This window comes from Cavia porcellus, unplaced genomic scaffold (genome assembly GCF_034190915.1).
Source record: "Cavia porcellus strain 051 isolate PalLab524CR breed Dunkin Hartley unplaced genomic scaffold, mCavPor4.1 scaffold_1, whole genome shotgun sequence".
NCBI classification, from domain to species: domain Eukaryota; kingdom Metazoa; phylum Chordata; class Mammalia; order Rodentia; family Caviidae; genus Cavia; species Cavia porcellus.
Genome location: NW_026947484.1, coordinates 156,688,611 through 156,716,170, shown reverse-complemented (window position 1 = coordinate 156,716,170; position 27,560 = coordinate 156,688,611). Strand labels below are relative to the sequence as shown.

General features: G+C 33.6%; 1 protein-coding gene across 1 annotated transcript in view; it reads right to left on the bottom strand.

The window, feature by feature from the left end:
* Lrriq3 (leucine rich repeats and IQ motif containing 3) overlaps positions 1-27,560 on the bottom strand; it is a 146,953-nt gene that overhangs the window by 5,305 nt on the left and 114,088 nt on the right. The window contains exon 7 of the mRNA XM_063258272.1: positions 7,845-8,565. Within this exon, the coding sequence (XP_063114342.1) occupies positions 7,845-8,565 (721 nt within the window). The remainder of the gene's footprint in view (positions 1-7,844; positions 8,566-27,560) is intronic.

Genomic DNA, 27,560 nt, shown 5'->3' with positions numbered 1-27,560 from the left:
ATTAAATCAACACTAGCTATTATGTTTTCTTCTCTTCAAAATAGCTGTTCATAACATTATAGACAATAATATCAAACAGCCCAGAATAAAACCATTCCAATTAATGAGTGAAAACTTTATAAGGCTTTAAAGCCACATAATGGGGAATCATGATTACCACATACTTTTATGTATTCTTATCATTTCTTACACTAGGGAAACTATTTGGTATTCATACATGGGAGTTTGATTTATTTCACTTACAAGTATGGTCTCAACCTGTGCCCATTTATTTATAAATATCTCAATGTGATCATTCTGTATAGCTGAGTAGTACTCCATTGTATAAAAATACCACAACTTTTTTAACCATTCTTCAGTTGATGGACACTTAGGTTGTTTCCAAGATCTGGCGATTACAAATTGTGCTGCTGTAAACATAGGTGCACGTATATCACTGTGGTATGATGCTTTCAATTCTTCTGGGGATATGCCTAGAAGTGGGATAGCTAGAACAAATGGGACTTCCAATTCCAGCTTTTTGGGAAGTCTCCAGACTGACCTCCACAATGCTGCACCGGTCTACACTCGCACCAACAGTGCACGAGAGTTCCTTTTTCCTCACAGTCTCTCCAGCATTTGTTGTTGATGGTTTCTTGATCCTGGCCATTCTTTCAGGAGTGAGATGGAATCTCAGTGTGATTTTAATTTGCATTTTTTTATGAGTAACGATGATGAACATTGTTTCATGCATGCATTTGCCATTTGTATTTCTTCATCTGAGAAGTGTGTATTCATCTCAGATGCCCATTTGTGGATTGGATCTTTGAATTTTGGGGTCTGATTTTTTTTAATTCTTTATGTTTTAGAAAGAAGTCCTTTGTCTGAAGGACAGTTCACTAAGATTTTTTCCTAGTTTGTGGGTTTTCTTTTCACTATGCTGGAGATTTCTTTTGACATGCAGAAACTTTTTAATAAGAGGTGATCCCAGATATTGATTCTGGGAAGTATTTCCTGTGCAGTTTGCGTCATGTTCATGAATTCTCTTCCTACCCCTAAGTCTTCAAAGTTTTTATCCAACTTGTCTTCCAATAGATTTAGTGTTTCTGTTTTAATATTCAGATCTTTGATCCATTTAGATTTTAGTTTAGTACATGGTTATAGGCATGGGTCTAGTTTTAGATTTTGGCATATGGAGAGCCAGTTTTTCCAACACTATTTATTAAAGAGACTGTCATTCTTCCAATGAACCTGTTTTGCTCCTTTATTGAAGATAAAGTGATTGAGTGTGCTTGTAGTTGTGGTTGTTTCTTCTAATCTATTCCATTGATCTTCAGCTCTGTTTTGATTCCAGTACCATGTGGATTTTACTATGGTTGCTTTGTAGTATAACTTCAAGTCAGGGATTGTGATGCCTCCTGCCTTTCCTTTGTTGCTTAGAACTGTTTTTGCTATTCTAGGTCTCTTCTCCCTCCAGATGAATTTTAGGAGTGGAAGATCTATGAGGTATGGTGATGGTATTTTTATTGGGATGGCATTAAATCTGTAGAACAGTTTTGGGAGAATGGCCATTTTCACAATATTTATTCTTCCTATCCATGAGCAAGGGATGTCTTTCCATTTTCTGAGATCATCTTCAATTTCTTTTTTCAGTGTATTAAAATTTTCACTGCACAGTACTTTCACTTATTTCGTGAGAATAATTCCTAAATATTTCATTTTTTTAGGTTGCTAGTGTGAAAGGTGTGGCTTTTATTATTTCTCTCTGTGATTTTGTTTTTAGTGTATAGGAATGCTATCGATTTTTGAGTATTTGATTTTGGATCCAGCTACATTACTGAATTTATTTATTGTATCTAAGAGTCTTTCAATGGAGTTTAGGGGGTCTTCTATGTAGAGTATCATGTCATCTGCAAACAATGATAATTTAACTTCTCCTTTTCCTATTTTTACCCCTTTTATTTGTCTCTCTTGTCTAATTGCTCTGGCTAGTACTTCCAGTACTATATTAAATAGGAGTGGTGATAAAGGACATCCTTGTCTTGTGCCTGATTTTAAAGTAAAGGCCTTCAATTTTTGAACATTTAGTATGATACTGGCTGTTGGTTTGTCACAGATGGCCTTTTATATATTGAGGTAAAGACCATCTATTCCAATTTTCTGTAACGTTCTTATCATGAATGAATGTTGGACCTTATCAAAAGCTTTTTCTGCATCTATAGAAATGATAGTGTGATTCGTACTTTTGGTTTTATTGATGTGGTGGATTACATTTATTGATTTACATATGTTGAACCATCCCTGCATTCCTGGGATGAATCCCAACTGGTAAAGGTGTATAATCATCTTGATGATTTGCTGCATCCTTTTGCCAATATTTTATTGAGGATTTTTGCATCTGTGTTCATTAGGGAGATTGGTCTATATTTCTGTTTTTTAGTTGGGTCCTTCTCAGGTTTTGGTACTAGAGTAATATTTGCTTCAGCAATGACTTAGGAATGATTACTTCCCTTTCAGTTTCAGGAGTTTGAGGAGTGTCAGCATTAAGTCTTCTTTGTATTTCTTGTAGAATTCTGCAGTGGATTCACTTGGGTATGAGCTCTTCTTTGGAGGTAAGGACTTAATTACATTTTCAATTTCATTAATAGAAATTGGGTTATTCAGCAGTTTCACATTTTCTTGATCTAGTTTTGGTACTTCATATGTTTCTTGGAATCTGTCTAATTCTTCTGTGTTATCAAACCTTTGAGAGTAGAGGTTTTCAAAATGGGTGTTGATGATCTTCCGTATTTTTATAGAGTCTGTAGTGATTTCGCCTTTTTCATTTCTTATTGCATGAATTTGAGCTTTTTCTTCCCTTTTTAAAATAAGGTTGGCTAGGGGCTTATCAATTTTATTTATTCTTTAAAAGAATCAACTCTTTCATTCATTGATTCTTTGAATTGTTTCCTTAGTCTCTATTGCATTGATTTTTGCTCTGATTTTTATAATTTCGCCTCTTCTTTTGGCTTTGGGTTTGACTTGCTCTTCTTCTAGATGTTTTATGTGTCACATCAGGTTATTTACTTGTATTCATACTGTTTTCCTGATGTGGGAACTCAGTGCCATAAATTTTCCTCTGAGGATGGCTTTCATTGCGTCCCACAGATACCGGTAAGTTGTATTTGTATTTTCATCTTCTTGTAGGTATTGTTTGATTTCTTCTTTAATTTCTCCTGTGACCCACTGATTACTCAAGAGTGTATTACTCAGTTTCCATGTGTTTGTGGGAATTTTGCAGTATCTTTTATCATTAATTTCTAATTTCAAAGCACTAGTATCTGATAACATGCAAGGAATAATTTCAACTCTTTTGCATTTATTTAAATATATCCTGTGAGCTAATATATGGTCTATTTTAGAGAATGGCCCATGTACTGCTGAGAAGAACGTGTATTCTGATGTTGTTGGATGGAACACTCTGTATATGTCTATCAAGTCCATTTTTTCACAGGTGTGATTTAGTTCTTTCTTTGCTGATTTTCTGTCTAGTTGATTTGTCCCTCTGGTGTCAATGGTGTGTTAAGGTCCCTTGTTACAATTATGTTACTGATAATTTGATTTTTCATTTCTGTTAATTCTTGTTTTATATAACTGGGTGCTCTGGAATTTGGTGCATATATATTTAAGATAGTTATCTCTTCATCTTGCAGTTTTCTCCTAACAAGTATGTAGTGACCTTTTTTATCTCTTCTGATCATTATTGGTTTAAAGTTCACGTTGTCTGCAAACAGAATGGCTACTCCTGTTTGTTTGTTTGTTTGTTTGTTTGTTTGTTTGTTTTTTGGTTCCTGTTGCATGAAGTATTGTTTTCCATCCTTAGGCTTTCAGTCTTTGAGTATCCCTTTGGGTTAGATGAGTTTCTTGTAGACAGTATATGGTTGGATTCTGTTTCTTGATCCATTCTGCCAGTCTGTTTCTTTTAATTGGCACATTGACAACATTTACATTAATGGTTATAACTGTTATATGTTGGTTTATTGTTGACATGTTATTTTTCTGCTGTTGCATCTTTATCTTTCTGTTCTGTTTAACTGTCTGCTTTGCCTAGTGGTCTTTTCCTAAGTGTAAACTGTCTTTCCATATTTTTTGCAGGGTCAACTTGGTGATCATGAAATTCTTCAGCTGTTCTTTGTCATGGAGGTATCTTATTTCATCATCGATTTTGAAGAACAGTTTTTCAGGCTACATCAGTCTAGGTTGGAAATCATTTTCCTTTAGGATCTGGAGTACTTTACTCCATGCTCTTCTTGACTTTATTGTTTGTGCTGAAAAGTCTGCTGTGATTCTGATAGGTTTTCCTTTATAAGTGATGTATCTTTTCTCTCTGACAGCTTTTAATATTCTATTCTTATGTTGGATTTCTGGTATGATGATTATTATATGTCTGGGTGTAGTTTTATTTTGGTTATGACTATTTGGAGTTCTATATGCTTCACTGATCCTGAGGTCGGTTTTCAATCTCATGTTTGGGAATTTTCAGCTATTACTTCTCTAAATATCCTGACATCCTTTATGTTGTCCCCTTCTTTTTCATTAATCCTTATCAATCTTATGTTGTTTTTCTTTGTGTCATCTTGCAGTTGTTGAATTGTTATTTCCTGATTCCTTGTTATTTTTAAAAGATCTTACCTTTCCTGTTCACTAGCTGCAATCCTGTCTTCAAGGTCTGAAATTCTATTTTCACTTTCATTGAGGCGGTTTTTACAGCTTTCAGTGGAATTTTTGCTTTCCTGTATATCTCTGTACATCTGCTTTATGTATTGTGTTTGTTTCTTATATTGCTCATCTAGGGATTCTATCTTTTTGTTTAGTTCCTCCAATTTTTTAACTGTTTCTTCTTTAGATATATTCAGCATCTCTTTCATTTCTTTTTATCATGTCTTCTTTTACCTGGGAGATTATTTCTAGTTTGAATTCCTTTAAAGCTTCCCGGAGTTGCTTCTTTATTTCAGTTGCTATTATGTCCGATATTTCAGGTGTAAGACATATATTTTCTTCTATGTGCATTGCTCCTAAGGTTTCTTTTGATGGACTGGGGGTTTGAGATTGTAATTTGGTCTTTTGTTTTGTCATTTTCCTATATTTCTATGTCTCATGTGTTTTGGGTGTTATTCTAAGGCTTCCCAAGGGTCTGTTGGAAATGCTCTTCTATTCCCTCACCTCCTGGGACTCTGGCACCCAGTTCACTGGATTGATAGAGGGTCACTGGGGGTGGAGCAGGCTGGCTCAGGCCCAACCTCTGGAACCAATGGTGCCACCTGCTTGCTTAGCACTACAAAGTCTGCCAAGTACAGCGGGGAGCGGGGAGGTCCTGGACCCACCACACTGCTCCAGTGCACCCCAAAGCTGTGAGGTTTTCTGGCAGGACCAAGTGAGGGTCCCAAAGTAGATGGACTTGGGGGAAAGTGCATGGGGCACTTACGCCAGGCCACCAGGCCTCTGGAACTGATAGTGCCTGCCTGCTTGCTTAGATCTCCACTGGACTGTGAATTCTTAAAGGCGCAAGAATGTTATTTATCTTTTTACTGGAAGGCAGAGCAGAACTGAAGTGACTTAACACTAGGATACTTAGTTGAGTCACCTTTGTGGAAGTCTTGATCCATGCAGGAAACCCTACCCAAAAATACAGTGCCTTGGCATATTGAGTTTTTCAAATTGAAGGAAATAGAAAACTATAGAAACACAAAGATTTCTCTGAAGTTCTCCTGTCCCCTCCCTTCTAAAGACAGTGACAGATGTCCTGTTGTGTAACTGGAGGGAAGGAATATTGCACAAAAAGGTCACAAAGAATGTCAACTTGCTAAGTTCTGCCCAGCCTGGGCACCATTTAGGTCATGCAGCCTTCTTGTCCAGTCATGTTTCTATTCAACTGTCTATTCTTTATTAAGATTCTAGGCATAAAAATACTATTCCCCAAACATCCGGTTCTTTATTAAACTTCTGACTAAATAAGTTGTGATGTTTTTTCTCTAGTGAAGCTGCCTCATTTTAAAGGAGTCTCAACCATGAACCTTGCAATAAACAAGGAACGCAATATTTTCCTTTCCAGCTTCCTATCACTCATACTTATTATCCATAAGAAATTTTAATTCTCTCTTGATGGTTTTTGTATTATTGCTTGCATGATTATTGAACTCTGGTAGTCTTACTGCCTTATACCTTATGTCCCACTCTGATTTTCAGTTTCTTGGGCCACATTACATCCCCATATTACCTGTGATATGAATCTTTAGGAGCTGAAAGTGAATTACTACTTGGATAAAGAACTCTGTGAACTGAAAATAAGGTCTCCTTGGTAAAAAGGATGAATTAACAGTAGAAGAAAGAAATATAAATCATCAACAAGTTTATTGCCATGAAATAAGCATTTGTGTCAACATAGATAACTGTTCCAATTGCTAGTGACACTTATTTCATAGGTTGGTTAATTATGTTTTTATATAATTCACTTAATAATCCTAGCTAGAGATGCAGCTCAGTGGTAAAGTTGCTTGTTTAATATGCACAAGGCCCTGAGTTTGATCCCCAGCACTCCCACACATACACACAATTTTCAACATGCAAACTTTGGAAAAACATGCAGTGTCCCATTCTAGTAGCTAATATGTTGAGAATAAACAAGCAAAAGCATTCAGATTCTTAGAGGTTATAGTATGGTTTAAATTAAGTTTATACCTAACTATTAACAATTGTAATTTATACTTTATTTGATAAATATTTATTGAATTTGCTAATTAAGCGCAGTTGTAGGTCCAGAAGTGGAAAGAGGGACCAAATTATTTTATAAAGGACTACACAAGCTAAGTAACTCTGATATATGCTTTTTACTGACAATTCTTAGATTAGAAATGGTGGGGAATAAGAGCATGAAACATAGCTGCACACAGACAAGTACTGGTCACTTGTGATGGGTTTCTTTCATGGAAGGAAAGACTTTCCCGTCACATTTAATCACTACTTAGTAATTTGAACACTCTAAAACATTCCGATCTGCATAACACCATAGAGATTTGTGTTGGTATTGCCATAGAGATACAATGACAGAGCAGAGCACATATTTGAGGGAAATGCATCAGCAAACATACAGATAAGAAAGCTGAAAGTTGGATAGTGAAGACTAATTTATTTTCTCCAGAGTAGAGCACTGTTAGGTGAAAAGGGCAGAGGCTGCAGTGGAAAATTTCGAGTGAGGTGATATTAGAGGAGAGCATATTTTCTTGAAATGTCACTCAGAGATTAAACTTCATTCTTTTGGGAATTGAGAGCTATCAACATACTTAAATGGGAAATGATACAATCGGAGCTTTCTCTGAAAACAGTTAAGGTTCATAGGTTAGCAAACAGACGTGCCATGAAGAATGGAGAACAGAGATAGGAATCTCACCTGGAAGGAGAATGTGGGTTCTTACATTAGAGCGTTCAAAATGGAAGAGAAGCGATAGCACTGAATGAGGACTTACTGGAAACATTCCTTCTGGGAGTAACATGATAGGAAAAGACATTAGATTTTGACACAGGAAGAATGAGTTGTGAGGACACAGGTTTCTGACACTGGTCAAAAGATTAGTGATAATGTTGTTTAGGACAAGAACAACTGAATTAAGCTTGTTTTTGAGCAATGTGATTAAGAAGGGGAGGAGGAAAACATTATTTTATTGTCTAAACATCGATGAATGTGCGTTATTTCTCCAGCTTCTTTACATTATCCAGGTAGACTGTATCATGCTATAAGAAAAATGTCATTTGTTAAAATGCAGCATTTAGTATGCAATATTCACATGTAACTGACTTAGAGACCTCTATTCTAGATAAACTCTACTTACCTAATTTCCTTCATATGCTTCAGTAAAACCGTTTTATATTTCTCTGCTTGAAGTCTTTCCTGAACAGCCAATTTTTTCTTTCTTAGGACTGCTTCATTCTTGTTCAATCTGTCGATTTTAAGCATTCCTTTGAGCAAAAGGGTGCGCTCATTACTTAAGGTTTGAATTAATAGATGCTCTGTGGCCTTTTGCTTCTTTTGTTCTAGGAAGAGAGTTCTCCTCTCTTTAACTCTTGCAAGGTAGTTTAATCTTTCCTGTAAAAGTTGCTGTAAACTTTTCTGAATGGTCTCCTTCTGTCTTTCAAATAGCTTCTTTTCCATATATTTTTTCTCATTTAAATTTTTATCAGCAGCTAGAATAATTTTTCTTCTGCCATCTTTCGCCGTGCCTACAGCTGCTAACTTTTCCATATGGAATTCCTGCTTCTTTTGTTCTGTGTAATACTTGTCAATATCATTAAGCATTTGAAGTTTCATACCAGGTCCCTGTGTAGGAAGTATCTTTCTTGTCTTGTTCTCTGATACAGCATCCTTTTTGATTAGTGGGCTTGGATGAGGGACATAAAAACGTTGTGTGAGGGCAGGCAAATGACCTTCTTGCTTCTCTTTCAATGCTTCAGCATACGTCAGTGGGTCCGAAGCAGATATGGGTGGTTTGAAAGATGATATACTAAGACTGCTACGCAATTCTTCATCCTCAGTTTCATCTGTAGATTCGTGACCTACACATGACAGCAGATACACATGAAATACGAGCTTAGTTTATTTTCTGCGCAAATTGTTTTGAAAGCTATATTAATAAAACCGACAAGAACCTGTTACTTACTTTACTCAACACCATTTTCCCCACGTTCTTTTGCAACTTGAGATTTTGCAGAGGAAAATGAGTATTAGAATTGTTTATGCACAAACAATATGCACATAAACACATAAATGCATTAAAATGCATTTCTACATTTCCTGAACTCTCTCTGATAATTATTTAACTTGCACTGATTCAATGATAGTGTCTTCTCTTATACATAGTACTTATCAATATTTTTCATATAATTTGCTAAAATAAAATCCTTAGACAAATTCAACTGGGCAGCATTTAAGTCAGCAAAAAACAACTCATGAATGAGCAGCATCTGCAACCAGTAAAAGTTCAAGAATTCTGCTGCAAAACTCTGGTAATAAATATTTATACACAGAAAGCAGAAGTGATGCTTAAGCTTGATTCAATTTTTGCCTTACTTGGACATAGTCTGATCCAACTGACTGCCAGGGATTGAGTGAAACCCAATTGCTCTGATTAGAAATGTGGTTTAGCCACATGTTACAAAAACACTCTCCTCAAATTAGTCATTAAGTTTATTTCTGTAGAAGTCAGGTTTACTTGTTATGTAAGGGGTCAAGACATGATGGCAGCTTCAGGTTACATTTGATTCAACAGTCTAGTAACACCAAGGACATTATATTTATAATCAATTTACATTATTTTTCTTAACTTTGGGGAAAAAATGGTATGTGCCATCACAATGTTTTATTCTGGATAGGTGAAGAAACTAAGGAGGGGGGAGAGAGAGACTGAGAGAGAAAGAGAGAGAGAGGGAGAGAGAGAGAGAGAGAGAGAGAGAGAGAGAGAGAGAGAGAAAGAGAGAATTGAAGGAAAATAGGAAATAGAGCTTTTGCAAATAGAGATAGGAATAAGAGTTGGAGGAAGAAAGGAAAGATGGGAGTGGTAGAGGACAAAAATGAGTTAAAATGTGCTATGTCTATGTATAAATGCCCCACAATGAATGCAGTCATTATGCACTGCGAACATGTACTAATAAAAAGAAGATAAATAAAAGAAGCAACCAAAAAATAAGAAGAAAAAAAACTAAATCTCTCACCCTCCTCTGTGATTTTGTGTGCCCATTTCCCAGTAAAATAGGAACAGAATCACAGTGTATAATTTTTTGTGTGTGCTCAATTTTGTTTGAGACCAGGAATATTTTGGGTTCCTTTTCTTACCATAGCCACCATTACTTATACAATAACTTAAATAATATTGTTATTTATATATTTATTTTGACAAATCTACTTATAAAATCAGGATTTGTAAGCAAAAACAGATATAAAAGATACACTCATTAATTGTAGGAAAAATATTTCCCTTTTTTACCTAGCAAAATTACCTCCCTGCCAACTCTAGTCTGTAATTATTTTATCTTTTCTTACAGAAAATTCACATATTGTCTTTATGTGTCCAAACACCAAAGCATATGTTTGTGGTTCATGGAATCGTGGTGTAAACCAGCACTAGAAAGGAAATAGACAAGAATTTACTAAAGGCCAAAGTAGTATGCATGTTAGAAAAGTAAGTAAAGCCTGCCACAAAACAGGAAAGGAAGTTTAGAGGAAAAATCCAATCCATTTGGTTACAAAGACAAACTGTCAGAAATAAGCATCAAACATTTAGATCCAAAGTAAGACACTGGAAACCTTTATGCCAACTGACAACCATCTCACTAGGACTTTCAAAAGTCTTATAATTTCCTTCTTGACTTCTAGAACCTTTGCCTGAAGAAATTAGTAAGTGCTGTACCATTCATCTTATTAAAATATAGTTCTAATTGTATTGTACCTTATACTCAAACAAAACTTTCATGGTTCATTATTCAAAAGATGGCTGACACTTTCTACTTTTAAGGTAATGTATTATTAGAAAAGAATTTCATTTTTCTCCTTATACATCCACCATATCATCCCATCACTGGGCCTTTGCACAGCTTGTTTAATGTTTTGTTCAGCATGTTTCCTTATCTGTTTAAATTCTATCAATTCTGAAAATCTTTTCCAATGTCATTTTTTTATTAAACAGGAACTGATTTTAGGAGTTACACTAGTTACTTCTCTACCAAATTCTCTATATACTTCACATTCCGCTTATAATCTATGCCACAGTTCTTAGCTATACTACTAAGTAGGTACTAAGTTCCGTTACACTTAGAACCTGGTTGATCCTACCTTGCTGGTCTCAGCCTGGTACTTCACACAGAATATTCTCTGTGGGGCAATGCAGCTGAAAAAAGAATGCATGCTTAATGCGTATATTTGTTCGACAGATGAGTAGACAAATGGACAAATAAATCTGTTAGCTATGAGCCATATTACTTGAAATAGGTAAAAGCCATGAATTTGGAGTCCACTTGATTGGGTTTAAAGCCTAATTGTAGCACTATGTGGTATAAGGAAGTAAGATAATTCTCTGGGCTTCAGTTTCCAATAACATATAGAATAATATCTAATTTACAAAGTTCTTACAGCTTTAAATGAGTTAATAAAATATAAAATGCCAGTAAAGTGTACTCTATGAGTATGAAAACAGGATCTGATGAAGAGTAAGATACATGTTAGTTATTTTCTCTTTATATTTGGTATGCAAAACAAGACATTTATCTCTTTAATTCCATCAGCAGAATAGTGTTCAAAGAGCCACATGATTTAGTAATGAGGAAAATACAGTACTCTGTAACCTTCAATGCTCCTTGGAAATTAAAAAGCAGAACACAGAAGAACATTCTCCATATGCATATTTTGTTTGGAGATGGTATTTCTCCCTTTTTGTTGAAAGAGGAACCAACGTTGGAAACGCTCTCTTCTTTCTATGACCAAATTTACAAAGTTGTCTGTCTGTTCATGAGTTCTCTTTTTAACCTGATGAATAAAGGGAACAGCCTTTCTTTCAACAGAGATTAAGTTGTTATTGCATGTTTGTCCTATCACCCTTTACCTTCATGACTGTAACTATCATGACTTTCTGATTTATTACTATTTCTGTACTGGACTCTTGGCATCAGTACCTTAACCTCGATATCCACCAATGCTACCGTCACAGTCACAACCACACTCCTTCAGCTCACTGCCCAAACACCATTTCATGATTTTGTTCAATTTTAGAGTATAAAATATTGAGGGTATTAGTTCTCTGTATGACCATAGTCCTTTTCTTTGACTTCTTTGAATTTTTCAAATCAAAAATATATGATACCTCTATTCTTCCTGCTAAACTATTTACATTGCTCCCATTAAAGAATTTTCCCTTAGCCATTTTCTTATTAGTGAAAAAATACTAACACTTGCAGTTACAAAGAGGGGAGATTTATTTTGGCTCACAGATTCAGAAGTTTCAGTCCATGGTCGGCAGGCTTAAACACAGCAGGGCACGGTGGAAGGGTCTGGATGAAGGAAATCTGCTCATGTCATGGTTATTAATGCATGTTTTACTTTTATTCATAGGAAGTTTGTATGTAACAAAGAGGCTCAAAAGTCCCACTACAAGATTGAGGCAGAGAAGAGGCATTCATTTGTAAAATAATACACAAGGAACATACCTATGAATAAACTGGCTTGATGAGATAAAAGATCTGCAAAGAAAACTGAAAGCATTAATGAAAGTCATTGATATATTTGACATGCATCTTTTTAAAATCTAATTTATTTGTTCTTCTATTTTACTCCTTCGTCTGAAGAATCTTCCTGTTTGTTTTTCTTATGGCCTTTTACATTGCCTTTCCTATATCTTAATCCTGTCAATAGCACCAACAGTCTTTATTAGATCCTGCTGAGAAAATTATTGGCTAAAGCAGTGACTATGTTAGACTAGGAGACTGCAAAGCAAACTTTCAGGGCCATTACAAAGTCTGTGTGGATAACACCTTTGTATTGATGATAATTTCTACGATACTTCTACATTAGAAACAAGACAAGAATAACAGCCACAAACTCCATGCATACACAAGCTCAAATTTGCAAAGTACACTGGTGATTTTCTATTTGTTAGAAACATAATATATAGAGAAACTATAAAACTATATATATATATATAAACTATATATACATAAACTATATATATAAATTATATATATAAACTATATATATATATATATAGTTTTTCTGTGATTTTGTGTGACCAATGATCAGCAAAAATTGTTCAGTAACAAAGGTCCCCAATGGTATTTATATACCTGAATGAGGGAACTGACAATAAATATAGTTTCAGTGAAACAGGGTAAAGGTCACCTGTCCATATATACCAGGCAAGAAATATTATCAATGGTATCACCTTAAGATATGAAGGGCACTGACATAAAATAATGCAAACTGTCATGTCATGGTGCAAATAGAAAGCAAAAAAGTGACAAGGGCTCACTTGGTATTGCATCGCTGACCCAAACTTCTGGGGGAACTGTCTAGAAATACAGGGATGCATATTTCCTAAACACTGGTTGACACCACTGTGGAAACAAACTTGCTGAGTTGTATGAGAAAATAACATACACAACCCTTTTAAACACTCTATAGTATCTTTTTAGTTTTTACAACAATTAGCTATTTAAATTGTCACCTTAGAAATAACAATTACTTGGCCATTTATTGAAGCACTAGTCCTAACACTGTAAAAATAAGATATTAAAGTGGATTCTAACTACATATCTAGGGTGAAAGAAGAGAGGAGAATGGGAAATCAGGTGCCTGTATGCATACTCAAAAATCCTTGATTAAATCCTTTATTGATTGGGGACCCTCAAACACTGACCACAAAATTACCAATTCTTCTTGTTTCTTACCTTCAAAAATTAATAAATTATAACTAGTAAGCAAAATATATAAACACAAATATAAACTCCCCATATAAAAATGTTGCTAGCTTATTTTTAATGTTTCTAACAAAAAGAAAAAAGAAAAAAACAACTTGCCCATTAAACTGTCTTCAAGCAAAATAATAGAGCTATGAATTTCTATCATGTCTGCCAATGAATTATATTCCAAATATGTTATAAAAGGGCCTCCAATCCTCATGCTTAGAAAGAGAAACTTCATTGCAAGGAAACATGTTGTACCTAACACATGCTCCTGCCCTATAAATGATATAGTGTTCACATACACTGGGAAGATTTTTGTTTGGTTTTCTTTCTTTTATTCTTCTTCTTACTAAAAGATTATAAAAGGCTATCAGTAAAACCATGAAACATTCTTTAATACAATTTTAATACATAATAATGGAACATTAAATAACCTTTTATTAAGTGTCTATATTCGGTGTCTACTCTGTGACTCTAAGTTGGGACTTGCCTCACAAAATGCATCCTTCCATTGAAATTGAGTTAACATCTAGAATGTGAATAATGGGGATAAATGTTTCTTTATTTTCACCTCAACTTTCCTATCTTTTAAAGATTCATTTAAAATATGCAGAGAACAAAAGATATTGTGAAGCTACAGTTTCAACGATTGCCAGAGGAGGTTATACTATTTTTAAAGAAATCCCTTTAAGGAATATTTACAAAGTCATAGTCTAAAAGGCTCAGTTTATGGTAAGTCCTGGTGATATAAACTTCAAAGCAAAAATAAAGTGTCCAAACCTGAACAAAACCTTCAGAGTATAGCTAATTTAAAAATAGATATTTGGGTTCATAATTGCAACCTACAGTCTTATTAGAGCTCCTTTACCTCTGTTTTAATCCCTAACCTATTTATTTTTATTTCGTTTTAACTGTAACTCAGATGGATGCTTTAGTGACTCTTTTAAGTTATTTTTAGAAAAAATGTTCTTACTGTATCTGAAAATACATGAGCATTTATCCAAATTCAGGTCTCAGATTTCAATTTCAGTATTTTATTAAGATAATAGATACTAATTTCCCTCAATAGCTGCCATTTAAAATTATATAGGATCTCAGCAAAGAACTAAGTAGCACCTAATTATGTAAAATAATTTGATTCACTTATTAGTTTATTAATTTATCTATCTCTTATCATTCATACATATTCTTAGTAGCTAGTAAATACAATTCTTACTTAAGAATAAAAGCAACCAGAATTTATTATTCGAACTCCTTTCACTTCTTAGTTTTCTTTTTGTACAGTTTTTCCTTCTTTTGATTTGCGAATCATCTGGTTTTAGAGCATATTATCAGTTCTACTTTAACAAAAAAATTCTCTTGTTATATATTGTAATTAGATAACTATAATATATACAGAAAACATATCTATTTCAATATTTGCTGTGTGTAAGACATTTTTCTAGTTGTGAAGAAAGGCATAGTTTCAGGTCTCATGAAATTTCTAGTGGGTAAAAACATAATAAACTCATAAACAAGAAAGCATCAAATAGTGCTGAGGGCTCTGATGAATATTAGTCAAGGTAAAATTTTACAGAGAGAGTCTAGTGATTAGATTGGGTGAACAGAAAAGACTTTTAAAAAGAAATTTTAATTTTATGTCAGAAAGACAAGAAGAAATAACGGGTAAGAAAAGCAGGAGAATGAATATCCCATGAAAAGAGTAGCTGCTTTAAACACAGAAGGCGGCAGCACTTCCAGCCTCCTAAGAATGAAGAAAAAGCCATGTGGAACCCAACAATCAAGATGAAAGTGGTATTAGGGTTATTCAGATCAAGACTGCAAGGGTCAGATCTAGGAAGAGTTGTAGGCGACACAAGAGAGTTGAGATTTCACTGGAGATCAGGATCCATTTAAGTAGGAAAGTTACATGCTATGCGATTTTACCAGGAAAAGAACAGATTTAATGTGGAATACAAGAAGGTGCTTTTACACATGGAGCACTACCCTAACATAACGAAAGATAAACCTGAGTTATTTGTAGAAAAATGGATGCACTTTTAAGACCATAATGTTAAGTGAAATAAATCAGATACAAATTAAATGTTGCCTGGTTTCTCTTATATGAGAAACTCATATCCTAAATAAAGAGCGAAGTAAAAGATAATAGCAAGTAGAGAGAGAGAGCTCATTCTCAAGTGGGAAGGAGATCCAGAGATGGAAGGTGCGGGGAGCGGGAGGGCAAAAAGGAAGAAAAAAGGAATTAGATGTTCTATGTACAATCAGCAACTCCACAGGACTCACAAACTTCATGTGCTGCAAACATGCACTGATAAGAATAAAAATCTAAAAATTGAAAACAAAAAAGAAGAAAACCATTTAAAAACTACTACAGAAATTCGCATACAAAATGATGTCCAGTATAAAAGCAATGAAATTGCGAAGGTGGGGAAGCTTTGGATATGTTTTACAGGTAAAGCCAAGTGAGCTTGCTAATAAGATGTTAAATAATTAAGAACAATTACAATCGAAATCAATGGTGGGCATTTGTTTAATGAACCAGACGGACAGTTATCCCATTTGTTAGGAAAAGAAAAACAGAATAAAAGCAGAATTGGTGAACAAGACAAAATATTTTACATGCATTTCTGGTTTTGCAATATTTACTTTCCATATTCCAGCATATAAATTAATATTTTACTATGTCATATGTGAATCCCTTATGCTTGAAAATTCCATTACTAAAATGGTATTTTAAAATATTTTATTCTTAAACTATCTTTTTAATCTAATAGTATTTATTTCCTTTCACATGATTACTAGCATTTTTCAGGGAAAAGTGAAGAAACTATCACCATTGTATATGGTTTATTAATAATATCAGATGAGATTTGAGGGAAAAGTCCCTGTATTTGTACACACTGAATTTTTTGATACAAGTTAACACAATGACTTGTTTTGAATGTCATTTACCTATAAAAACAAATCTTTGCTAAAAATCAATTATCCTTTTATTTGTACTTTATACATTTTTATCTGTTTAAGAATTATGCAATTGGATCATATCATGGTCAATTTATTTTCAGTTATCTCAACAGTTTTAAATGCCACATGAAGTCATCAGAAATCCAGAAACCAAAATCATTTTGGTCAACATAGCTCACTGGGTTTTTCTAAACACATTACAGATTTATGAACTACCTCTAAACAACAAAGGTTGCAGCCTGTTTAGAACCAGTACAGCTATGATCTGAATGCTCACAACTAGATCCTCAGAACACCTGCCCAACATCTCAGCACTGGTAGACTCTAAGGCAGCCCGGAGTGTGCAAAGCAAAGAATGAGGATGGGAAAGAAAGAAAGGGAATGAGGGGGAAAGAAAATGAGAAAAATAGGATGAAATGGAAGCAAAGCCTTGCAAATGAGGAGAAAAGGGGTTAAAAAGAGGGAAGGGAAATGGGAGGGGAAAATCAAAGATCAATAAATGTAAATCAGGTACAGATACAAATCCCCTAGGATGAATGTGATCATCGTATATATCTAAATTGTATGAGTAAACTCAATTATTTTTTAAAAAAGGAATATAAGAAAGAAAGCAGTGGCATCAACTTCCATCACGTTATCTGAGTTTGTTCGTTTGACATAAAAGTGTCATTGAAATGACAGTGAAACAGTTGCCATTTTCATCCTATTTCATTAGAAACAACAAAAAACAGTTTGGGTAAAACTCTCCCCAACCCCATAACACACACATTCACACTATAATAAGCAGGTTATTTAAATTACGATTCAAGATTATCATAATAAAGAATTAAATTCACCAAAAAGTTCACATTTCATATGGAACAGAGCAATATCAGGGAATAATTACCATAGGATACAAAGTTACAGAGATGTAGACAAATTATGTGTACCATCCAATATCATTAATCCACTTATGAAAATTAGACATGCTGTGAAAAAATTCTATTCTGGAGTTTGTCTACATTATACACGACAAAACTGTAATGCAATATACATTAACCCCAAACCCTATCCAATTTTCAAAATTAAAAATAAAGCCACATAAACAGTAAAACACAAGTTGTAAGTACCTTTCATATTATTATGTAAATTACTTAAACATTTGCTTTCTGATTATCAAATGATGAGGTTGCTTACAAATAGATGTTTTCATTGCAATGATTTGCTCCTGTGGGCAACTAGAGCTCATACCAAGTCTCATGTTTTAAGGTCTATCATGCTTTAAAATGGTCTATGTGTGATTTGTTTTACACATACTTAATTGGCAAATGCTTAATCTACAATGAAATTTACCACTAAACCATAGAAGCATACAGTCCAGTGCTTCTTGTATAGTAACAACCATAAGCATCACCACAAATTGGATGTAGAATATTTCCATCACCCGCAAGAGACATCTCCTGCCTTTAGAGTTTATACCATCCTTTGTTTATCAGGGGTTCCTCAACCTGATGCAACCACTAACCTATTTCTGTCTGTAAACATCTGCATATTCTGGATAGCTCTTATTATAATCATGTAATATCTGAGTTTCATTACTCTTGAAAATTAACTACAATGTAATCATTTTTTTCTCTTTTATATAGCTTCCCTTTACTTGCTTCACCATGAGTACAATTTGTCTGATTTTTTTATATTGAAAAAAAGATTCAAACCAATGCCATGTCTGCCCATACATAGCATTTAAATAATAAATATACTTTGGATAAATGTTAGCTCACTTTTTGGGGGGGGGGGTCTTTTTCATTTTTATCGGTACCAGGGATCGAACTCAGGACTGCCTGCTTGCAAGGCAGGCGCTTATGCCGCTGAGCTAAATCCCTAGCCCCTGTTAGCTCACTTTTAAGGGCAAACTTTGTACAGGTTCCTAAATGAATATGAATCAGTATCTTAATAACGATCCTCCTTCCCTTTAAGTTCATCTCCTTAGAATCATTCCACATCAGTACACTAATTTAAAGACCTGCATTTCTCCACCTGATATCTTGAGACCAAATTCATATATTTCCCTAGGCCCTCTGACTACCCATGTGCTAGGAGTCCAATGTCCAGTGAAACTTCGCTTTGGGTCTGCCATTCTGTAGTTGCCAAGCCATTTGGTGGACTGCTATCAGAACTGATAGGTAGTGGTCGGGTTTAAAACACCAGGAGCAAAATCACTTGGAATTCTAAAATGCCACATCTGAGCATATCAGAAAGTATATTTAAGCAAATTATTTGACCTCACAATTGCTCATTTTATAGGTTTGAAATTAAGTTAGAGTAAAAAGCTAGGTCAGTAGGAAGAATTTTTAAATTTGAGCTTCTTCTCAATTATTCATTCTGTGATATATAAATTCTCATTTTCCTGACATGGCAGAACTTCCAGTTTACTAAAAACCTTTCTTGGGCTCAACTACTTTGCATCAGAACCAAGTTGCATTGCTGCAAGCACAGAGGTACTATTAGAGAAGACCTGAAACAACATATATTTAATATACTAAACTTTATTTGTATTACACATTAATGGTAGCACCTTCCTTGACTTTTTCTCTCTGAAACATACTTGGTCTGCCCTTCTTTCTTTGATTCATAATATCTGTTACATCTCAGAGTGCTGAGATACAATCCTATCTACATTGTAGAAATTTTACACTTGAGATTAATACATGTCTTCAATTTATTTTGGGTTTAAAGGTGATTATTTAATAATTCCTTTTCATTATTATTATTTTTTAGTTTTAAAATCAATATCTTTATTGATAAATAATTCATGCAACTATCTTTGTATACATACAATGGTACCTCAGTTCATGAACATAATTTGTTTTGCTACTTTGAAAAGATGGCAATGTTTGTGTTTGCATAAGAAAGATGGCTTCATTCTTGTTTATTACCAGATACAGAGTTTGGAGAGAAACACAAAATTTTGCCAAACTCTTCTGTTTATGAACTAAACTGTTTGCAAACAAGGCATTCATGAACCTTGAATATATATATATATATATATATATATATATATATATATATATATTCATCGTCATATATGTCATACATATATGACAATATATATGACATATATGACAATGAAAATAATCAATATATATGACATATATGACAATGAAAATAATCAAGAGTATTCTTTCCTCATTTAATTGTCTAGGTACTGCAGATATATATATATATATATATATATATATATATATATATTGCATTGATCTAAATGTCTAGCCTTATGCCAATTTTACACTGTGTTAAAAATTACTGTAACCTCACAGTAAGTTTATATATTAGTAAGTGTTCTCTTTACCATGGTTTCTCTTAACCAAGACTGTTTTGGTCACTTAGAATACATTGAACTCTACACATGAATTTTTTTTTTAAAAAATGTGATTTGTTTATTGCAGTATATGCAGTTTACAATCATTTGGGAAGTGGGTACACCTGCATAATACCACTTCTTTTTCTATTCTTTTCCCCTTTCCCTGGTGTTTCCTTTGCTTCTCTTTCAAATTCCCTTTACCCATTTTCTTTCTTCTTAAATTCTACATCTGAATTCTAGGATCAACATTTCCATCCCTGAAAAAATTAAGCTTTTGATAGGGATCACTTATCTCTAGGTTGCTGAGTTGTAGTGCTATGTTAATAATTTTAAGACATCAATTCAGGAACATGAGTATTTTCCACTTATTTTTATTCTTTTTAATTATTTCAGCAATGTTTTGTTGTAGATATTGCCGTTGCTGGTGCTGCTGGTTCTCAGTACAGAACTTCTGTGTTTCTTTTGTTAAATCGATTCCTAAGTATTTGATCATTTTTGGAGCCACTATATATAAAATCATATCCTTAAATTCTTTTTTCCCATTACTATTACATAGAAATACAATGGATTTCAAGTGTTGATCCGTGCCTTAAAAATTTGCCAAATTTGTTTATTAGTTCCAGTGACTTCCTGTGAATTCCCAAGATATATGTACATCATCAGATCTGCATATATGTACATCATCAGATCTGCAAACAGAATTTTCATCCTTCCATAACAATTAGGATATATTTTCTTTATTTTCTTGCTTAAGTGCACTAGCAGAATCTCCAATATAATTATTAATAGAAGTAGCATAAATGGTATTCCTGTTGGATAACTATGCATAGAAAGCACATAGTCTCTCAGTATCATGTTAGTTGTAGATTGTTTTGTTTGGTTTGGTTTGGTTTGGTAGATGTTTCCTATCAGAATGAATTTTTTTTCTATTTTGAGTCTGCTTATCATGAAAAGACACTTGTGTTTATCATCATGAATTTCTTCTGCATCTGTTGAGATTTTTATGCATTTTTCCTATCCAGTTAATGTGGAATGTTGCATAAAATTTTGATGGTAAATTGCCTTGTCTTTCTAGGATAAATTCAACCTAATTATGTTATAATACTTTATTTATTTATTTATTTATTTATTTATCTACTTATTTATTTTTTTTATTTTTGACTCAGGGTCTCAATTGTAGTGCAGGCTGGCTTTGAACTCACAAGCCTCCTGCCTCAGTCTCCCAAGTGCTGAGTTTACAGGCATTTACCACCATGTCCAGCTTAACTCTTCACTTCATTACAGGACTCAGATCACAGTATCATCACTGAAGAATTTTGCGTGGATGCTCACAAGGGATGTGAGACATTAGGTTTCTTTTGCTGTGTGATTTTGGCCTTAGGGTGATATTGTTTTCACAGAATGTGTTGCCAAGTACTCCCTCATCCTCATTCTCTTCTCTTCTTTGATGAGTTTGTAAAAAAATAACAAAAATTATCTAAGTGTTTGTCATAACGCACAGTGATTCCATCTATAGTTAGTTAAATGATAGCATCCAAAAATATGATTCTGATCGCTGGAATGTATAAACGTTACCTGCTTTGGAAATAGCATCTTTTTAAATGTGATTAAGGTTCTTGAAATAACAATCCTGAGTTACCTGGAATAACCCTAAAATATGCTATTAATGTTCCTATTTTTATAAAAGGTATGAGGAGTTTTCACACAGAATAGAAGGTAGTGGGTAACTCCAGGTGGAAAAGTGATGAAATCTCAAGCCCAGCTACAAACAGTGGCAGCGATCAGAAACTGAAAACAGCAATTGAACTTCGGCGGGAACGTAGTCACGTGAACATCTTTATTTCAGACCTATGAGAGTAATTTTGAATTAACAGCTCCCAGAAACATGACAGAATAATTTTCTGATAGTGTACCATGTTTGTGGTAATCTTTTAGCAGTTACAGGAAACTATTATATCACATGAGCCTGGACAGTTTCTTGGTGAAAACACTACATAATTAATTTACTTGCTGATATGATTATTCAGGCTTTCTATTTCTCCAAAATAAATTTTGATAGTTTGCTTATTTTTCATTTTTTTCTTTTCATCTAACTTTTAAGTTATTTTTTGCCACATTGCCCGTGGTCTCCCATTATAGTGTATTTCAAAAGCCTTAGTGATAATGCCTCCTTTTTGATTCTAGTAACTCGAGTATTCTCTCCGTCACTCTCTTTTATATAGAGAATTTAAGAATTGTCAATTTTATCAACCTTTCAAAAAAACCAAACTTGGCCATGATGATGTTTTCAACACAGTATTATTTAATTTACTGTCTCATTCATTTCTGCTGTGACCTTTACTATCTATTCTATGCTTGTATTATGTTTAAAGTTCCCTACCAGTTCTTAAATATGAAGATTTAGTTACCTATTTTAAACTTTCTGTTTGTTTGTTTGTTTATTTTTGGTGCCAGGGATCAAACTCAAGACCTCATACTTTTCAGGCAGATGTTTGTACCACTGAGCTAAATCCCTAACCCTGGTTTTCTATTTTAATTTTTTTGCACTTTAAACATAGGAGTTTACATATATAAAAATTTCCTTCTTCAAAATGCTTTAGTGGAGCCCACAGTTATTTTTTTCTTTTATTTTTATCTCATTATATTTTCCTTTCTAATGCTATGTGTTTGTAATAAATAATAGCCACATTTGCTTTGGGGAATACATCAGTCTGCCGATTTACCTCTTGATCAATGGCTCAGTCGATCTACCTTGATTGTTTTTAATTCCCTTTCATCACAAGTCTCCTTTCTTCCTCCTAACCGCAATCCCTATCCCTATATTCAGAATGTCTGCCTCTGTATCCTACCATCTCTCCTTTAGTTTTTACTACAATTTGTTTGTATTTCTACCTTTCCAGAAAAAAGTACCCTCCATATCTAACTTATTTTCTTACCAATATGGTTTCAAGATCCACTCATTTTCCTACAAATAACACCAGTTTACTGGATATTTAAATTGTGCTTTCTTTTGCTATAGGTATCTAGTTTCATTTCACTATTATCCAACAGGATGTAAGGAATTATTTCAATTCTTTTTTTCATGCTTTCTGTCCTTATTTTATATTTACATAAATATGCTTTATGATCTAAAATATTTTACCTGCATCACCTTTACTTATTTGATATTTAAGTGGCTGTTAGTTCATTTCCACATACTTGTGAATTTCCAGTAATTCTTTGTTACTGATTTCTATTTTAACTGCATTGTGGTGAGAACATGCTGTATATGTTATCAGCCTTTTAAACTTCATTGTCTTATTTAATATTTGTCTTACACTCTACAAAATAGCTTATGCACATTTCAGAAAAAATATGTATTCGCTTTTTCTGGGTAATTCACTAGGTTCAGGTTTTTGTAAAGTATTGGTCAAGCCTTCTACTTGCTGATAGATCTTATGCCCAATTATATATTCTGTTAAGGAGGTAGAATAAAAAAATTATTAGGGTTATATTCTCTATCCCATCAGTTCTGTCATATTGTGTTTTCTGTCAGTTTGCTTTTTCTAACTTTAAGTGAATATATGATTACAGATGTTATATACACCAAGAGCATTGGTTCTTATCATTGGGAAGTGTCTCTGCTATTAGATTTACTAATGTAACTTCTCCAGTTCTCTCATGATTGCTGTTTGCCTGAAATTTTTTCTGACACTTTACTTTCAATTTATATAACATTTTACATTTAAATTATGCTTGCTTTAGAAAATATTCACACAAATGTTGTATTTTAAAATCTAATCTGTTAGTCTTTGCATTTTGATGAGGCTGCATCAATTTAAAATTAATTTTATTTTAATATAATTGGATCTAACCTGTACAATTTCTTGTTTCCTGTATGGTTCATGTCTTTTCCCCTATTTTATCTTTTACTACTGTTGTTTTATATAAGTACATTTTTACTCTGGCACCATTTAAATTCCTCTAATATCTAAATGTAGGTTGATATTTACTCAGTGGTTACTCAAGGCTTGAATAAATTCACCTTATAATCTTCCAAATCACCTGTAGACTTATACAAAAATAATTCTAATAAAATACAAAAACTTTAAGCTATACTCTACTTTTGTGTATATTTAGGCATATATACATAATACATAATGGATGTATACATTATATTATGTTATATATGATATGCATTAAAGTATATAAAGCTGTATGTAGTATCTACATAACTACGTATAACTTTACATTTATGTTAAAAACATATATATATATATATATATATATATATATATATATATATAAAACCATTACTCTTTATTTTTTTGGTATTAAGAATCTAACTCAGGACCTTCCACATTCTAAACAGGTGCTATGCCACTGAGTTGTATCCCCAGCCCTATAACCACTACTCTAGAAAATCTGATAAAAACAAAAACAAAAACATATCATAGAGTTTATATATTGACCTTCCAACTTCTTATGATTCTATATTTTGTGCAAATTTGAATTATGATCTTATATCATTACCTTATTATAATAGAAGTATATACTGTCTTCCACCCTATAAGGTTTATTTATACTATGTTCTTATATTATAGATTCAACAATATGATTATGTGTATATTCTGTTATAATTAGTTCTTTTAAACTCAGTATAAAGAGGAAAGCAGAGTATGGAAGTATACTGCTTTGTATAATTGATACCCTCATTTTCCTATTGGTACTTTTTTCTTTTAAGGGCAGATTTGAAATACTGTTTCAGGTCTCTTTCAGTCTATGGAACCTCATTTCATCTTCTAAAAGAAATCTTTTCACATTGATATCTTTTGCTTTCATTATCTGGATTGTCATTATTCATTTCTGAAAGATACTGTTATTGTGTTTAATATTCTTGATTTTTAGTTTCCCTTTTTTCCTTCGGTGTTTTGAATATGCTATTCCACTATCTTCTCGGCTTACTTCTGATCATCATGCAGTTATTAATCTCACTGAGGTTATTCTGTACATGACCAATTATTTTTCTTACTGATTTCAATAACATTTTATTTTAAATGTATTTATGTTAGGAGCTATAAATATAATTTCTTTTTATGTGAATATAAATGAAACTTTCATATTTTAAGAAAGTATCAATATGTATGGATTGAAAGAAGTCAAAAAGTGTAGGCTCAACTTCTGATAGGTAGATTACTTTGCTTTACAAGTTACTTTGGCTTACAAGTTTCTTACAAATTTATCCAAACTTGTCATTCTTTGCTCACTGAATCCAGGTTCTTATTCTGAAGTTGCAACTTCTTTTGATTCCTTTGCCAGAGGTACTCTTCCTAATGGAGCTATTCATTTCACCATAGAATTACTGTTACATCTCCGGATATGGTCTTTCCCTCTGTGAAGCAGGAGTCATACACGGAGACAGCTTTGCCGTGTGGAGGGAATTGTTCTCCGTTATCCTTCTTTTCTCTGTTACACTTATATGGTTTACTCAGGGCACTTGGCACCTCCTGAAATTACTCTGCTTTTTACTTTCTTTATTTTGAAATATAAATCTTATGAAAACAGAGTTCATTCTGAGTTTAGAGTAGATCAGTCAACAGTTCTCAAATGGTTGGTGTTCGGATCTACTTATCAATTTTAACAATTGAATTTTTGCATGAATTATGTCTTTTGATATATCCTACATTATAATTTAAAATGATTCTTAGATGTTCACTTGGTACAAATAAACTCAGTGCATGCGAATAACAAAGTGATGACATCAGGCGTTATGCAGCCTCTAGAAAATTCTGCTTGCATATCTGTGAGAAAATGAGTGTGCAAATGATCATGATCTAGAAGTGTCACATTTATTTCAAGTCATAATCTTCTGAGAACTGCCAAATAATACTGAGCAAACCATATTTAAGCTGAGAAATGGAAAGAAACAAGCAAAATATTTATAATTACACAGATCACTAAAGGGCCTTTGATCCCTTTTCTCAAATAGAAAACACACTTGGAAAGCATACAAGTGAAATCTTCTCTAGAGAAGGATCTGTAGAGGTGCAAACTGTTTTACAGTTAGTTTTGAATAATATTTTATACAGACATATATTAAAAGACAAGCCATCTGCTGTCTCTCCCATGCATCCATGGACATATTGAACATGTAAAGCTAGAATACAGAGACTTACTACTAAGGGGGAGAACACGGACTACATACATAGAGTTCCCCAAGAGTCCAGAAGAAGAGCTTCCTAAATTCATTTCTAATTCTGTCCTCTCTTGGTTGTTCTTTTATCTACTACAGATTTTCTTTCTTAATTTTTTATTATTATTACCTGCCTTGCTAATCTCACATGAAAGATTGGCAAACTGCCTGCCTTGAAAGCTTCAGACGCTCCCTCTTTGTATTTTTTCTTTTGTTTTTCCTCTTTGTATTTCTTAGTGCAGAAGATAAGAACTCAAGTATGTACTCAGGTCTTGAATCATCAAAAGTAATTTAGGCTGAGATTCTCTGGTAATGCCATTCCCTTATAACTGGAGTTATAGAACCAATCACATTAAGGAAAACTGGGAAATACAGAGAAATAAATAAATACAACCAGTGAAAAATTTTGTTGATAAGAAATCATTGTCATAGGTTACCAAAGAGCCTTTTGTCCCTCTTTGCTATCATAAAACATGTGACCCAGTTTCTTCTGTCAGTTCGATGTTCTAGTTATTATTATAACTATTGTATATTAATTTATTTATTTTGACTTTTGAAACAGGATCTAGCTGCATAGTTCAGGCTGGCCTTCAGCTTGCTATGTAGCCCTGTCTGGGCTCCCATTTACAGCAATCTTCCTGCTTCAGTCTGCCAAGTGCTGGCCCACCTCCATGTGATAGTAATCATACTCAACATAATCGGGGAGCAGATGTAGCACTCCAGCCTTTTTTCTTTTCCTGTCTTCTTCCCATGACTCACTCTAGAAATCTACTGGAAGTTGGTCTGAAACTACAAAGAATAAAGGGATCGAATCATCACTTCCAACTCTGAAGTTTAGGCCTCTGTCTCAAAGTTTTGTTAAATTTAATGTTTTACTCTTTGCAATTTTGTACCAGTCAGGTTTTTCAAATGTGCAAGTCTTTGATTTTGGAACTCTGTTCTCGTCTTTTTCACTTGCAAACCGGTTACTTTCTGATGCTCTTCTTTTTTCCATAATGAAATCTGCCAAATAGAGTCAAATACAACTAACACACAAAATCAATATTCCATCTTTCACCTTATTCCACTACAGTCATAAATTAGTAGGCTCATATTTGCCTGCCAAGTAATCACAGTACAGTACCTCACTATTAACATGCATTGAATTGCCAGCCTTTCAGCTTCTGATCCCAGTTTATCATTTCCTACAGTTGACTACATAGATGTAACCATATTTTAGGGGTCTTTCGCTGTTGATGTTATCGTACTAATGTCTGTATTTGTCAGTACAATTAATCCTAAACTCTATCACAGATAAACCCTGAAATCTAAATAGCTAGCGCAAGGAAGATTTGTCTATTTTTCAAATAGACAATGTGGGTCATGAGGACCTTCCAGGTATATTAATGGAACATGCTTCCTCCCAGATCTACAAAGCAGAGCAATAGAATGATTCTCTTAATTGCTTTCACTCTGCAGTGATAAGTTTCACTTTTGCCTAAAGTCAAATGGAAAGACTGTGTTCATAATTCCTACCTAACTGAATGGGGAGCTGTTCCTGTGGGGCAGCATATGGGATGCAGGCATTGGTTTTCAGAATTTAAAAGTAAACCCAAATATGTCTAATTTGAATTTTACCTTTTTCCTCCT